The sequence below is a fragment of the Scyliorhinus canicula genome, chromosome 2 (assembly GCF_902713615.1).
Source record: "Scyliorhinus canicula chromosome 2, sScyCan1.1, whole genome shotgun sequence".
NCBI lineage: Eukaryota > Metazoa > Chordata > Chondrichthyes > Carcharhiniformes > Scyliorhinidae > Scyliorhinus > Scyliorhinus canicula.
In genome coordinates this window covers 174,317,577-174,333,739 of record NC_052147.1, presented here as the reverse complement: position 1 = coordinate 174,333,739, position 16,163 = coordinate 174,317,577, and the positions used below count along the sequence as shown (strand labels likewise).

General features: G+C 45.1%; 1 protein-coding gene across 2 annotated transcripts in view; it reads right to left on the bottom strand.

Annotated features, from left to right (window-relative positions):
- Window positions 1–15,871, bottom strand: part of rftn2 (raftlin family member 2) — a 128,569-nt gene extending 112,698 nt beyond the window's left edge. The window contains exons 1-2 of one of the 2 annotated variants that reach the window (XM_038789078.1): window positions 15,648–15,871; window positions 15,063–15,212 (exon numbers count right to left, since the gene is read on the bottom strand). In XM_038789078.1, coding sequence (XP_038645006.1) covers window positions 15,063–15,204 — 142 coding nt within the window. In that variant the 5' untranslated portion in view covers window positions 15,205–15,212; window positions 15,648–15,871. Of the gene's footprint in view, window positions 1–15,062; window positions 15,611–15,647 lie in introns of those variants that run through there. The other variant, XM_038789079.1, reaches the window with a different exon arrangement.
- Window positions 15,872–16,163: the final 292 nt, after the last annotated feature.

Here is a 16,163-nt window from a genome sequence, read left to right as displayed (position 1 = left end):
GGCCGCCACCAGAAGTCCCCTGCCTCTTTGGTGTTGATGCCTCCAGTGTTAAGGCAAAGTGTCCAGGCCTCTCAGTCTGATTGGGATGCCAGGCAGTAACACTCCCCTGCGACATGGCATGTGTACCCACGGGAAACCAATGGGGAGCTGTGAAGTGCTCATGTAACTAGCAATGCCTATTCCCTAATAGTGATGACCTTCGGCTGTGTAGCCAGAGGTCGGTGAGGGTCACCATATTACCACAGACAGGGCTCTGTCCTGGGGCTGTTTGGTGGGACAGACAAGCAGCAGCTGGAGTTGAGTCTTGTATGGGTATACACTATCAGGGGGGAGGGGGGTGTGGCATGTTGGATCCACAGGCACTGAGCCTCTCACCCCTCCCAGCCCAGAGGTGAACCCCCCTCCCAGCCCAGGGGTAAACCCCTCCTTCCTCCACCCCCCCTCCCCACTGAAGGCAGCCGATCCCCCCCCGACCAGCTCATCCTCTCCTGGGGGTTCCCCTACCCACCCCGAACACAGGGGCAGCAGTGAATAAGGACAACCAGGTCCATTTGACCATCTACTTTTGTCATTATCGCACCATCTAGGAAATACTGTAGTTTTCTATTCCACAGCCCATAGTGGAGGGCCTCACGCTTTTGACCCTCATACCCTATCTGCTATGTTCCTGGCCACTCACTTAGCCAGTCTAACTCCCCTTGAGGTTGTTTTGTATCCTCCTCACAAGTCACATCAGACAGAACTTACCTGCAAATGCTGCATAGGCAGCATTCTCGGAGGGCTCAAAACTTGTTGAACAAAACCTGTTGGAGCCATGACAGTGTATCATGAATGCTGACCAAGGCTTAAATATATTCATATTGAGATACAGTATTGATAATGTGAGGACATAAATGGTGTATTGGTAGAACTGAACAATAGAATCTGCGAACAAAGCAAAATGCCCTTAAATCCCCTTGTGCATTGCAACAAGTAGCAGCAAATTGAGAATACAGTAAACCTGAACACAGTGCAACTGTGATTTATATACAGTAATTGCGCATCTGTATGCCTACAAAATTCTATTGCTACGTCTAGATGCAGTCTCGACATCCATAGCTGAGGTGGAGACAGCCTGCCGACTGCTATGTCCTGTTGACTGTGATGACATTGGCGGGTGTCCTCTGGTAGCTTGAGGTCTAGAGGGCTCTGGCCTGCTGAGGGTCTCTTGCACAGTTGTAGGTACACTCTCCTCAGCCTGACCTATTTGAGGCAATAGGATCACTGGTAGGGAGGAAGTTGAGTGCCAGAGCACCCTTTTTGTAAAATATTTTTATTCTCCATTTACTTCAGAATTTACACCCCACCAACAAGCAGTAAACAGTAACAAATACAAAGTCAATCCCCTTATCAACAACAACGATCCCATCCTCCCACACCCCAAACAACGACCTACCTGTCAATGTAAGCATCAAATAAAACAAACCCTCCCACGGTGGGACAAACAAAGGAGAAAAAAAGAAAAAGGAATCAGGAATCGCCTATGGTCACCGTTGACCAATAGAGTCCCCCCCCTTAACATTCAATGCCATCCAATCCCCGAAAGAGTACCGTAAATGACACCCACGCATTGCAAGCCCTCCCCCCTCACCGACCCCTCCCCTCCACTTCCTCTTACAAAACTCCTCCCCCAACCTCTGTTCCTTCCACCCCGGCTAGACTCATCGGAACCTGTTCTGCTGGGCTCCGATACCCGCAGCCCCTCCCCCCACCTCACTCCCGTTCACCGGCCGGCTTAAACCGGCCAGCGTGGAGGTTCCCGCCCGGGTCTCTTTCCCCCTTGCCTGGTCCCAGGAAAACCAAGAAATCCCCTTTAGCACACACACCCCAAAGAACCATCATTGCAAGTGAAAGTCCCATCTCTTCCCTTGTCTAAATAGATATGTTAGCTCTTTTAGTACATACACCAGCCGCAGTGAAAAAATACAGTTACATGAGGCTACATCGGTACATGACCACTTCTCAATTCTGCCACAGCCCTTCTGCCTCCGCAAACTCCTCTGCTGCTTCCGCCATCCCGAAATAAAAGTCCTTGGATTTGTAGGTCACCCTCAACTTAGCTGGATATACTATGCCACACTGCACCTTGCTGATGTACAGTGCCTTCTTCACCCGGCTGAAGGCAGCCCGCCTCCTCGCCAGCTCCATCATACAAATCTACAAATCCAAGGACTTTTATTTCGGGACGGCGGAAGCAGCGGAGGAGTTTGCAAAGGCAGAATGGCTGTGACTGAGGCTTCATCCCAGCTCCACCATAAAGTCCTGATATATGCATATACCAGCTCCAGCCCACTGCACCACCCACTTCTGCTTTGCCCAGTACAGGACCTTCTCTTTCACACTGTACCTACGAAAACGACTCTTGGCGGCTCACTCTCCTTTGGTACAGGCCTCTATGACCAGTGAGCCCGATCCAGTTCATATTGGGAGGGATCATCACCCTCCCCCAATAGCTTCGCCAACATCATGGCAAAATACTCAGTCAGCCTCGGGCCTTCCACTCCTTCGGGAAGACCCACAATCCTCAGATTCTGTCGTCTGGATCTGTTTTCCAAGTCGTCCATTTTGGCTTGCAGATCCTTGTTGATCTCTATCACCTTCCACGTCTCCTTCCCCATCGAGGTAATTTGATCGCTGTGCTGCAATAATGTCTCTTCCACTTCATTCAGCGCCTCACCTTGCTCCCGCACCACCGCCACTGCGCTCAATACCGCCGGCCTCACCGGGGCAATCGCCTCCTCCACCAGCACTTTCAATACTGCCCCCATCTCCTTCCTCATCGCCTCCATGTGCTTTGTGAACTGCCTTTCGAGTTCTGCGGCCATCACCGTAGTAATTTCTTCAGCAGTGGGCAATGAGGCCTCCCCTGGTGCCCCAGCCTCTATTTTTCTTGCCATCCTCCCGGTGACATTTCCACTCCCCGACGGACCGTTTTTTGACTTGTTTTGAACATTTCTCTTCTCTGTGCCTTCTCCCTGCTTTTGCCGCCTCTGTTGCCCCTGGGACCAGGCGTTAAACCCCGAAAATTCCGTTCCCGAACGGGAGCCCTCCAATGTGTGGCTGCCTCCCGCCCGCCGTCACTGGAAGTTGCCAGAGCACCCTTAGCGTTACCTGGGATGAAGCCTCAGCCACAGCCCTTCTGCCTTTGCAAATTCCTCCGCTGCTTCCGCCATCCCGAAATAAAAGTCCTTGGATTTGTAGGTCACCCTCAACTTCGCTGTGTATACTATGCCGCACTTACTGATGTACAGTTCCTTTTTCACTCCAGGGTGTCTGGCTGGGGCTCCTCCTCTCTGTCGGTGTGCAATGGCACCTCCCTGACTCCTTGAGGAGAAGGGACACTTGGAGGGTCACGGTGTCTTGTCCTCCTCTTGCCTTGCCATTGACGCATGGCTAGAGCGATACAGTGTAGGTCCGAGTGCATATCCGGAGCTGGACCTCGGTCTCCAAGGCTGCCACTACCCTTACCATGGAGGAAGTCAAGAGCTTGCATGCTAGAGCCATGGCAGCAGAGAGAATTTGGATGGCCTCCTTCACCTTTTGCTCAAGTGTGTGCACAGCCTTTGGTATCTCTGCCTGATGTCCCCCTCTGCCTGCCCCTACATCTCCAACAGGTCTCCTAAAGTTGAGTCCTCATCTATATGGGGTTCACAGTTCACATATGGGGTTCCTGGTCTCCAGCAGCCCTTTGAGTGTCAGAGACCTTTGGCTGTCACATCCTCTGCCAGCTGTGAACCCATGTCAGTGATGTGCTGACCAGATTGTGACTCCGAGTCTAATCTAGAACGTTAACCCACTGCGGTGAATGTTTTGGTGGAGGGTACGGAAGAATATCTTAAAGGTACATCCCTGAGAGCCCTGATTCTTCCTGCTCAGAGATAGATGTGGGGGGTGGGCCTGGACTTACAGGGGCCTTCTCCTCTTGTGCCTGGAGAGGGAGTTGGTTCCAAAGGAAGCACTGAAGGACACAAAGAATCCTCAGTTTTTTTGTTCTATAAAAAATAAATTTAAAGTACCCAATTGTTTTTGTCCAATTAAGGGGCAATTTAGCATGGCCAATCCACCAACCTACACATCTTTGGGTTGTGGGGGTGAAACCCACAGAGACACGGATAGAATGTGCAAACTCCAGGTCTAGTCCTCAGCGCCGAAGGCAACAGTGCTAACCACTGCGCCACTGTGCCACCCATACAAAGAATTATTGGTGTTGTGAGCCGTGAACCTTACAGAAGATATGTATGAGGCATTACTGTTTCGTGTCCAGCTGCAGGGGGAGCAGACTGGAGGCATTCTCACTAGATGGTTTGACAAGTCCAATTTCCCGTTTGGCAAAGTCCCGGTCACTTTCTTATCCTGCCAGCTCCACAGTCTCTTCCTTAAACAGGGGTTCAAATCCTGATGCCAGGCATTCCTCCCCCTGTCTGTGCATGTTCGTGCTTATTGTGCATGTTCTTCTGCAGCCAAGGAGGAGCACTGAGAGACATTCTCCTGTGGCCCCTACAGCTGTCAATTTCTGCTCTATTGATAAGAAGAATCTGCTTTGGGAAATTTGAAAAGTTAAAGCTGTTCAATCAAAGTTGTTCTTGTTTTAGCAAAGCGTTACATTGTAAACAACGGCATACATTATATCATCTGTGTAATTGAGATAGAACATAGAACATATAGTGCAGAAGAGGGCCATTCAGCCCATCGAGTCTGCACTGACCCACTTATACCCTCACCTCCACCCTATCCCCGTAACCCAATAACCCCTCCTAACGTTTTTGGTCACAAAGGGCAATTTATCATGGCCAAACCACCTAACCTGCACGTCTTTGGACTGTGGGAGGAAACCGGAGCACCCGGAGAAACCCATGCTGACACGGGGAGAATGCGCAGACTCCGCACAGACAATGACCGAACAGAGAATCAAACCTGGGACCCTGGCACTGTGAAGCTACAGTACTATCCACTTGTGCAACCATGTCAAGATGCCCCTTAAATGTCACTCTAGTCCCTGCTTGCACCACCTCCTCCGGCAGCGAGTTCCAGGCACCCACAACCCTCTGTGTAAAAAACTTGCCTCATACATCTCCTCTAAACCTTGCCCCTCGCACCTTAAACCTATGCCCCCTAGTAATTGACCTCTCTACCCTGGGAAAATGCCTCTGACTATCCATTCTGTCTATGCCCCTCATAATTTTGTCGACCTCTATCAGGTCGCCTGTCAACCTCCGTGTTCCAGTGAGAACAAACCGAGTTTATTCAACCGCTTCTCATAGCTAGTGCGCTCCAAACCAGGCAACATCCTGGTAAATCTCTTCTGCACCCTCTCTAAAGCCTCCACATCCTTCTGATAATGTGGCGACCAGAATTGAACACTATACTCCAAGTGTGGCCTAACTAAGGTTCCATATAACTGCAACACGACTTGCCAATTTTTATACTCAATGCCCCGGCCAATGAAGGCAAGCATGCCATATTCCTTCTTGACTACCTTCTCCACCTGTGTTGCCCCTTTCAGTGACCTGTGGATCTGTACACCTAGATCTCTCTGACTGTCAATACTCTTGAGGGTTCTACCATTCACTGTATATTACCTACCTGCATTAGACCTTCCAAAATGCATTACCTCACATTTGTCCGGATTAAACTCCATCTGCCATCTCTCCGCCCAAGTCTCCAAATGATCTAAATCCTGCTGTATCCTCTGACAGTCCTCATCGCTATCCGCAATTCCACCAACCTTTGTGTCATCTGGAAACTCACTAATTAGACCAGTCACATTTTCCTCCAAATCATTTATGTATACTACAAACAGCAAAGGTCCCAGCACTGATCCCTGTGGACACCACTAGTCACAGCCCTCCAATTAGAAAAGCACCCTTCCATTGCTACTCTCTGCCTTCTATGACCTAGCCAGTTCTGTATCCATCTTGCCAGCTCACCCCTGATCCCGTGTGACTTCACCTTTTGTACCAGTCTGCCATGAGGGACCTTGTCAAAGGCCTTACTGAAGTCCATATAGACAACATCCACTGCCCTACCTGCATCATTCATATTTGTGACCTCTTCGAAAAACTCTATCAAGTTAGTGATTAACCATTTTCTCAAACTGCCCCGCCACCTTCAGTGATTTGTGCGCAAATGCCCCGTACCCCTCTGCTCCTGCACCCCCTTTACAATTATCCCCTTTACTTTATATTCCCTCTCCTGGTTCTTCATACCATCCACACTTCACTCCATTAAATTTCACCTGCCACTTGTCCGCCCATTCCACTCTCTCTTGAAGTTGATCACACTCCTCCTCACGTTACTTCCAATGAATCTCTCTAAATACTGTCTGATATGAAGAAATAGAAATACAAAGAAAGGCAAAACATTGGAGCCGCTTTTGTCAGAGCAGAGAAGATTACATGCTTATTTGACAAGAGGTGCCCATGGGAAGGAATGGGACAGATGATATTGGAACCAACTTGTCAGTGATTGAGGGCAGGGGTCTAGAATAAGATACATAAATATGATAAGCAGGACTGAATGCAAAAAGAACGTCTTTGTACAGAGGATTGTGAGACTGTGAAACGCACTTCGACTGGAATTAGTGGATAGACTGGGAGGCGGGGAGGCTTGTAAAATGGTGTGGGAAGGTACTGGGTGCTGCCACCATGCCATTTTTCCAGCAATCGGAAAGGTGGCAGATGGCAACCCGGAGCCTAATTGAACTACTTGATGCACGATCAATCACTACTGAAGCGAGATTGCAGTCCAATTGAAGGCTTTAATGAACAAGTAGTTACCCCAGCAGTTCCGGTACAGAAAACTGCTGTGGGTGAAACACAGACTCTTATGCTCCGCCTGCTGGGCGGAACCAGCAGGCAGGTTCTACCACTCATACTACAGTATAAGGTACATTCCACCCAGGTACCGCGATACCCCTAATATAGCCTACCATACTACTTAAGTGGATCTTCCCACATCTGGTGGCATTTTACCAGTCCCGGAGACACCTACTGACACCTGAGGAGACCACCAGATGAACTCTCATGGCCTCTCAGCTGGTTCTGGAATGGGAGGGATGGGGGACGTGTGCTCCTTTAGGGACAGTCCATGGCCCACGGAGAAGTCCCGGAGTGGCATGGGTGTCACCTGCCCATAGCAACCTTCACCCACCTCGCTAAGGCCAACCTTACTTTGAGGGCATATGCCATTGATGCACCCTCTTCTTCCACTAGTGGTGGTGCTGCTGAGCTCTTATCTCTCTGTTTGAATGGGTAACCCTCAGGGGCAGGCCACATATTTAATCGGATGGCAGCCTCTTAATTGGCTACTGCCAGCAAATTTGGCTCAAGGTACTGGCTCAAGGGCCTTGCCGAATCAATGTCACCAACCTTTGACCTAGGTGACAGGCCCTCTGCAAAATTCAGCCTGATGACCTCATTTAAAAAGCTAGATGGATGGTTGAGGGAAAGAGGGATAAAAGCAAAGGTAGCATGGCAATACTGCCTCACATGTGGAGAATCAACAGCAACACTACCTGTTTCTGTGTTGTAATTTCTATATAATCCATGTGTTCTGTCAATGGTATTCTATTTGTTTTCCAGTCGAGCCAGTATAGAAAGCATTGTTATACATCAAGAAAGCATTGATAATTGTTACACTGAACTGCACAGTCTAAACACTGCAGCCTCCCACACAATAGAACGAGGGAATGAATGGGGGGAATTTACTTTAACCTATGAGAAAAACATAAGTGGTTCTAAAAATACACACGGTAGTAATTGCAAGGCCTCCCTGTGGCTGTGCAGGATTTGAGCATGTTCATTATATGTTATTGTGTTTTAAGTAAACAGGTGGTGGGCATTAATGGGGTGATGTACCATCAATTGAACGCGAGACGAGTTGCTGAACAAAAGTATGGCTTTAATCTGCCAGATGTTAGCTCTGCGGTCGATTACGGTAGAAGGACGACCGCCGGGAGTACTGGGTATTTATACCCCGCCCTGGAGGCGCGGTTAACTCAGCCTCTCGACCAATCGGGGAGCTGTCACATGACTGGTTTCAACCAACCGGTCGAGAGGCACATGACCGACCAGGGCCAATGGTAAGCCGGTGTTCTGCACCAATGGCAGGCAGCTATGCTAATCATACCACCACATGGGGGAATTTACTTTAACCTATAAATGGTCAGAGCATCAGTCAACTGAGGTGGAGGGTGTCACTTGCTGCAATCATGTGCACTAGCTGGTTAGGATTTTTCACTGATTTCCTGTAATTTACACAGCCTGGAGGAGTCTGCATTTCACAGTGATGTTCAATGCGACAGGTTACAGGCCCTCTTAGATTACTGGAAGGCGCTACTCCTCAGTTTTGAGAGGGCCACTCATCTGCCTCTCTTCTGTAGCTACATAGGGCAGCACGTTAGCATAGTGGTTAGCATTCACAGCTCCAGGGTCCCAGGTTCGATTCCCACTTGGGTCACTGTCTGTGTGGAGTCTGCACGTTCTCCCCGTGTCTATGTGGGTTTCTTCCAGGTGCTCCGGTTTCCTCCCACAAGTCCCGAAAGACGTGCTGTTTGGTAATTTGGACATTCTGAAATCTCCCTCTGTGTACCTGAACAGGTGGCGGAATGTGGCGACTAGGGGCTTTTCACAGTAACTTCATTGCAGTGTTAATGTAAGCCGACTTGTGACAATAAAGATTATTCAAAAATATGTGTCTAGATGTCCCTGAAGAGGGAGCACGGGGTGTCCACCAGTATGCTTGAGACCTTCCATGATCAGTGGGCGGTGGGCCGGGGTTGGTGCTGATATGCATCATCATATTTTAAATTGACGTTGATAAGTTTCTTTTTAAAAAAAAATGTTTTTTATTGCAATGAAGTATCGGTGCCCTCCTCAAGTGGGGTACTTGGTTATGGGGCATAAATAGACACTCCTATTCAAATTGGATTACAGGTGCTACAAACGAGGTATAAATAGACACTGACATAAATTGTGGTTGTTGAATTAGGAGTTTCTTGCTTGTCAACTGTAAACAAATGCTCATAAAAGTGTGTAAATATTGGTTCCAGTTATATCCTTCAATAACTGCCTTTCTGGAATAGAATAAAGAAGCTAAAAACAGGGAAGCATTTTGCTTTGCTTTGCTCCTGACTCCCATATTAGGAAGGGGAGAGAGAGGGAAAGGAAACCAACAATAAGAATTAACATAGCTTTGAAGGACAAAGGGAGAGAGAGAGGGCCTCTATTCCATTCTCTGAGTTCCTTTCTCTCTGTCACATCTGTTGTGATGCTACCTTCCACACCAGTACTTTTGACATGCTTTACTTTTTCCTTGGCTGAGGATTCCCGCTCAGCACGGTTGACACGGGCCGCTAACATATCCGGTCTAGTTTCCGCACTTTTGCTCTCACCTCTATCTTGTTATGCCCTAGGTGTAGCATAAACGGCTTCCTTGTGGTGCACTTGACAAAGGAAGGTTCAGACGTGGAGATAACTTCAACACATTTATTAAACTATTTACACTTCTATTACTCGGGTTCGACACTACTGTTAATCCTTCTATAGCTACCCAGACTGACTAACCAGTCTGCTACAATCAACATGGTGGGAGTGATATTGAATCAACCCTGTGTCTGTACTCACTGACTGACTCCACTGGAAAGAGGCAGATCATGTGTGTGTGTCCTTTATATATGGGTTGGTGTAATGTCCTCCTGTGGTCGTGTCACCTCTGTGTGTATCGTGAATGCCCATTGGTCGTGTCCTATCTAACTGATCTATTGGTTGAGTGTGTGTGTGTGATGTCTCTGGTGCTCTCTCTAGTGTCTAGCTAGTCTACATGTATTTACATTAACCCCTTGTGTATTTACAGTAATGCACATAACCACATCCCCCTTTTTTACACGTTACATATTTTCTGTACACTTAAAAGAAAATTGAACAAAAGACAGCCAGATAAGTTATGGTATGTACAAGTCATGAAAACAGTGATTAAACAATAAGTCCAAATCATTTGTGTGAGTCCAAAAACCATCAAACATCATGGTCAAATGTCTCTCTTGGGGGTTGGTGAATATGATGGTGGCATGTCCTTATCAACGCCATCAATGTCCCTGTGCCCCAGGAACCAAGAAGTAGTCAAATCACTTCGCCGTCTGATTTGGAGTCCCTCTTTTTTCAATGTTTGTGATGGTAATGTTGGACGGCATACTGTAACTGATAAGGTGTTGACGTTGAAGAGGTACTATCAACAGTATCATCCAATGTCATGGATGTGCCATATGTTGAAGTTGGAAAATACTGTACATACTGGTTTTGGCCAAATGCTGTGTAGTAATATTACGTACTGGAATGGCCTCTGGAAACCTAGTAGACACACCATTATCGTCAAAAGATATTGATTCCCACTTTTTGTTTTAGGAAGCCGTCCTATACAATCAATTAGGACCCTTGTAAAAGGTTCCTCAAATGCTGGAATGGGTATTAAGGACGCTGGTTTTATCACTGCTTGAGGCTTCCGTATCACTTGCCATGTGTGACATGATTGACAAAATTTAACTACATCTTTACGTAGTCCAGGCCAACAAAAATGTTTTTGTATTTTAGCTTGAGTTTTCCTTATTCCCAAATGACCTCCCACTGGTACCTCATGTGCAACACGCAACACCTCCTTTCTATACCCTACCATCAATATTACTTGATGAACTTCTGCCCACTTTTCTTCCGCTTGCATATGAAAAGGTCTCCATTTTCTCATCAAGACATCACTTTTACAGTAATAACACTCTGGTATATACTCAGATTCCTCTTCCGTATATGCTTTCTGATACATCCGTTTTATTTCTACATCTTTCTGTTGTAACTCCGCCAATTTTCCTGATCTAAAATTATCCGCCTCATCCTCCACATGTTCTTGTTCTTTTTCAACCATCCGATCAAAAATCGTTTCTGATAATTGCACTTCAACTTCATCTTCACTCTTTGATTTCTCCTCTTGTCTTAACCTGTGACTTTGCGACCCTGTTACTACACAATCTGGAAAAATCCCAGGCTATTCGTCCTTCAATACTTCAGTTGTCTGATTTTCCACTGGCTTATCCACCACAGTAGGCATCCCTCCCACCTGCGATCTAGCTATATCATTACCCAAGATGAACTGTATTCCTGGACAAGATAGTTTCTCTATTACTCCGAGTACCACTTCATCACTCTTCACTGGACTTTCCAACCTTACCTTATATAATTGAACACTACTCTTCTCACCCTGAATTCCACATATTACCACCTTTTCTGGCAACATTCTTCCCAAACTGCATAACTCCTCATCTCTTCTCATTAAAGATTGACTAGCTCCCGTATCTCTTAAAATTGTGACTTCTTTACCTGCTCCTCCTGATACACATGAGTAAACTTTACCCACACAAGTAAATTCTTTAAAGAGATCTGGTACTTTCTTATCAATCACCTCTTAATTAGGCTGTACAATCTTTTGGACCTCCTTCGCTTCCCTTGGGCTTTCCTTTACCACTTTCACAAACCCCACTGTCTTATCCTGTTTTACCACATCAGCCTTTCCAGTGCTTTCCTTCAACCACCAACACTGTGACTTCACATGGCCTAGTTTATTACAGTGAAAACATTTGAAACTTTTCATGTCTCTTCCACCCTCCTGGATTTCTTTTTTAATCTGAAGTGCACTCTCCTTATTATCTCCCATCAGATTACCTTTACCTTTACCACTTGAGTATTTCTCATGTCCCCAGTTTCTATCCCTCACAGGCTGAAACTGATGTTGGAAACCAAGCTTTGATTTATGAACTAATTCATAATCATCTACCATTTCTGCTGCTAATCTCACAGTTTTAACCTTCTGGTCTTCCACATGAGTTCTCACTACATCAGGAATTGAATTTTAAAATTCCTCCAAAAGTATAATTTCTCTGAGAGCTTCACATGTTTTGTCTATTTTCAAAACCCTTATCCACCTATCAAAATTATTCTGTTTGATCCTTTCAAACTCCATCTATGTTTGACCAAATTATTTCCTTAAATTTCTAAACCTTTGTCTATGGGCTTCAGGCACTAGTTCATATGCACCTAAGATGGATTTTTTCACCTCCTCATATGTCCCAGATACCTTCTCCGGTAGTGATGGAAACACTTCACTGGCCCTACCTACGAGCTTTGTTTGAATCAGTAATACCCACATGTCCTGTGGCCACTTCATTTGTTCAGCTACCTTCTCAAATGAAATAAAAAAGGCTTCCACCTCCTTCTCGTCAACCCTTGGCAATGTTTGGACATATTTAAATAGATTCCCACCAAGTCTTCGACTTTGACGCTCTTTCTCACTATCTTCATCACTATCAACCAACTGAACGTTTCCCTTTATGTCTGCCAATTTTAACTGGCTGTCATGTTTCATGGCCATTTTCTGAAGTTCAAACTCTCTCTCTTTATCTTTTTCCCTGATCTGTATCTCCCCTTCTCTTTCTTTTTGTTCTGCTGGGGCTATTCTTTCTGTGGTCCTTTCTTCTCTTTTTTTCCTCTCTCTCTCGTATTCAAGCTGCTTTAATTCTTTCTCATGTTCCATTTGTTTAATTTGTAACTGAATTTTTGCCATTTCCAAGGAGTTAAACTGTATCTCAGGCAACTTTAAATGCTTAGCCACCGCCATAATTACCTCACCTTTTAGCATTTTGTCAGGTAATGTTAACTGCAATGTTTTTGCCAAATCTAATAATAATATTAATCGCTTATTGTCACAAGTAGGCTTCAATGAAGTTACTATGAAAAGCCCCTAGTCGCCACATTCCGGCACCTGTTCGGGGAGGCCAGTATGGGAATTGAACCCACACTGCTGGCATTGTTCAGCGTTGCAAGCCAGCTATTTAGCCCACTGTGCAAATCCAGCCCCTGTAGTTCTGCTTTTAGTCACTGTCCGTAAAGTACTGTCTGTGACCGTCTCCACCCCCAAAAACTTCAAAGCCTCTGAAAGAGCCATTGTTCACAACAGAAGAAACACCTTTTAACAGAATCACATTCGGTTTACATTCACTACTGAGAATATTTATAATCTGAATTCACCAAATGATCAAGCGATAGTCTTTTCATGGCAGAGAGATCAACAGGACACCCGCTCTGTCTGGCTTCAGCTCCAACACTGAAAACAAAACTAAAACACACCCTGCAGCAAACAGCCTAAAACAAAAGTAAAAAGCCGATAGACAGCCCAGCTCCACCCACACTCTGACATCACAGATAAACACCCATTTCTTAAAAGTTAACTTCTTAAACACCCATTTCTTAAAGGTACTCTCACATGACAATTGTTAGACTATTGTTTTGTTATTACTTATTATATTAATCTTTTCCTCTTGTTATTAATAAATAGTTTATGAACCAAGAGTAATTCTGGATTCTTATATGGAGGTCAAACACATTGAGAGATTCAATTTCTACCCATGCTTTAAAAGAACTATTTAAGGCCAAGGTAGGGAAATAACAGGAATCATAGAATCCCTATGATGAAGGCCATTCAGCCCATCGAGTCTGTACAGACCTCTGAATGAGCACCACACCTAGGCCCATTCCTTTAACCATATCTAACATGCACATCCCTGGACATTAAAGAGAACTTTAATGGCCAATCCACCTAACCTGAACAACTTTGGACTGTGGGAGAAAACCGCAGCACCCGGAGGAAACCGACGCTGACACGGGGACAATGTGCAAACTCCACACAGACAATCACCCGAGGCCAGAATTGAACCGGCGTCCCTGGCATTGTGAGGCAGCAGTGCTGACCACTGTGCTGCCGTGCCACTTGGCTTCCTTGCAGATGCTGGGATAAAATCTCCTTATCTGAGTCATTTTGGTTGTAGATCCAATTTCTGGTTTGTCCTCGTTAACTGGCTCCAGTGTCATTGCCATGGGTTTAGTAGTGGGTTTGGAACAATTATTTTCAGTGTTCTTCAGGTGGTCAAGTGAAATCCAGTCAGGATTTTCACTCCTAATTACTACAGTAACTGCATGCTACGAAGTGCTTTTATATATGGATGCCGTATGGGATCAGTTCAATAGTAATGGACACCATCGCAGAAGAAAATGCTGACAGTCACTGCATAAGTTCACATGTGAAAAATAGTCAGTGTGACCCTTGGCTTCTATGAAACCAGGGTCAGGGTTTAGAGAACCCCATAGTGTATCATGGAGTTCACCTGACCCACAACTTTTAATAGATTGTGGTATGGGGAGTACACGGCCCAATCTAAAGGTAGACCAGGAGTGAACACCTTCAGAAAGGTTCAATAGGGAGGACAGGGGATTGTATCAAAGTCAGGGAAAAAAACAAGCAGCATTAACTTTCATCCTGGTAACTTCAATCACGGAGCACTCACTAAATACAACAATGTTATTTTAATAAATATAACAACAGTCCGATAAAATAGATTGGGCTGGCTTTATTATTGAGTGACGGAAATGTTTTCAAAGGATTATGAGTTCACTATTTTAGTTTGTTGTCACAATGTGAACCTCAAATGAACACTGGATTCTCTGTTTCCAGAATGCTGCCAGCTCGGGATGTTTATTTGTCTTGGGAACAGCAAATGACTCAGTTTAAGATGAGGGTGATAACTTTGAGAAATTTGCACCCTGCGTAAAAGGTTTGCTACATTGAAAAAAGAAAAGGCATGGCACACAGCACAAACATTACATTTATGATATTCACTGAATCTCACTTCATGGAATTGAAAGAAATGGTTGACCTCAGGACTATTTCTGAAGTTTCTTTGTTTAAATAAAACAACTTCAACCACAATTTCTTTGCTCACACTTCCGGAGGTGTGAAATGTTCATGCTATGGAACAACTATCTGATTGATCATTTTGAAGACGATTGGCTGCAATGTGTACAAATAATTGTTTAAAAACAACTGTCTGTCTTTTGATCGAAGTGAGTATGAACAGACCTCGTAACTCTGTACTAATAAACAACAATGATGTTTCAAACAGAAACAGCAGTGGAGCAAAAGAGACTTACCAATATCCAAAGTAAAATCCAGCAAAAGGTATTCATATGAAATATCAGTCTTTGTTTCCACTTGCGGTCTCTTCAGAGTGGAAAATATTTTGCCAGGGCTGCTATCATCGGGCTCTTCCAGCTTTCGTAGCCCACAACCCATGGCAGAATCTGCAAACAGTCAGATTCAAGAGCTACTCATGAGTTCTGTGGCTCTGATTTCAACAAAGGGCAGATATAATTTCTGTTATGCCTTCTGGCCTCCATAAATCCTGAAGTCAGTTAAAAGTGAAACTGGGCCCCTGAACTCACGAAAACAGCAGAACTGTTGCTCTACGAATGCTTTTAAAGCCATATGTCACTCATTTGCGTTTTTGCTTCCCCTTGAAGCATAAACCCTGCATGCAGCGCGGAATTAAACGTTAGTTACAACCATTAATGCTGCACACATAGAGCTTCACTTTATCACAGCCTTTCATGCCACGTCAGTCTGCACTAAGGCCTTTAATTAATATAATAGTGGGCACAAGCTTTCTGTCCCCCACAGACTTAAACTGGGTAATTAACAAGTAAACAAAAGGAGGAATGAAACTTGGATGGAATTACCTGCGATGAGAAGAAGTTCTCTGGAACCAGTCAGATGGCTGTCCAAACAGCAGATGGAAACTCCGTCTGAAGTAGAAAGTTCCAAAATGGTTGTAGACTAAAATCATTTCCAGAAAGGAAGTAAAAACCCTGAGAGGAAACTGTTTCTGGCATCTGAGAGGAATGGTTAAAACACTGAGAGGTTTAGATTCTGCTGAAGCCATTCATTTGCAAATTGAAGCATAGTTCCTGGATACTTGGAAAACCACATCAAATCAAGAGTTTGTTTCAGGAAACAAATTTGTCACGAATGACAAGAATAAGCCGGCAAAACTATATTAAAACAGTAAGATAATATAATAGTTTTGTCCTGGTTTCACAGAAAGATCTTCCTGGTTAAGGTTAAAAAGTGGATTAGGCAAGATTGAACTATAGAAGTCACAAACCTTTCTGAGGCAATGCTGCAATGAATTAAATTTGTTTTAAAATCCAGAGGGTTACAATACATACACCAGCTTTGTACCTTTCATGAATCAG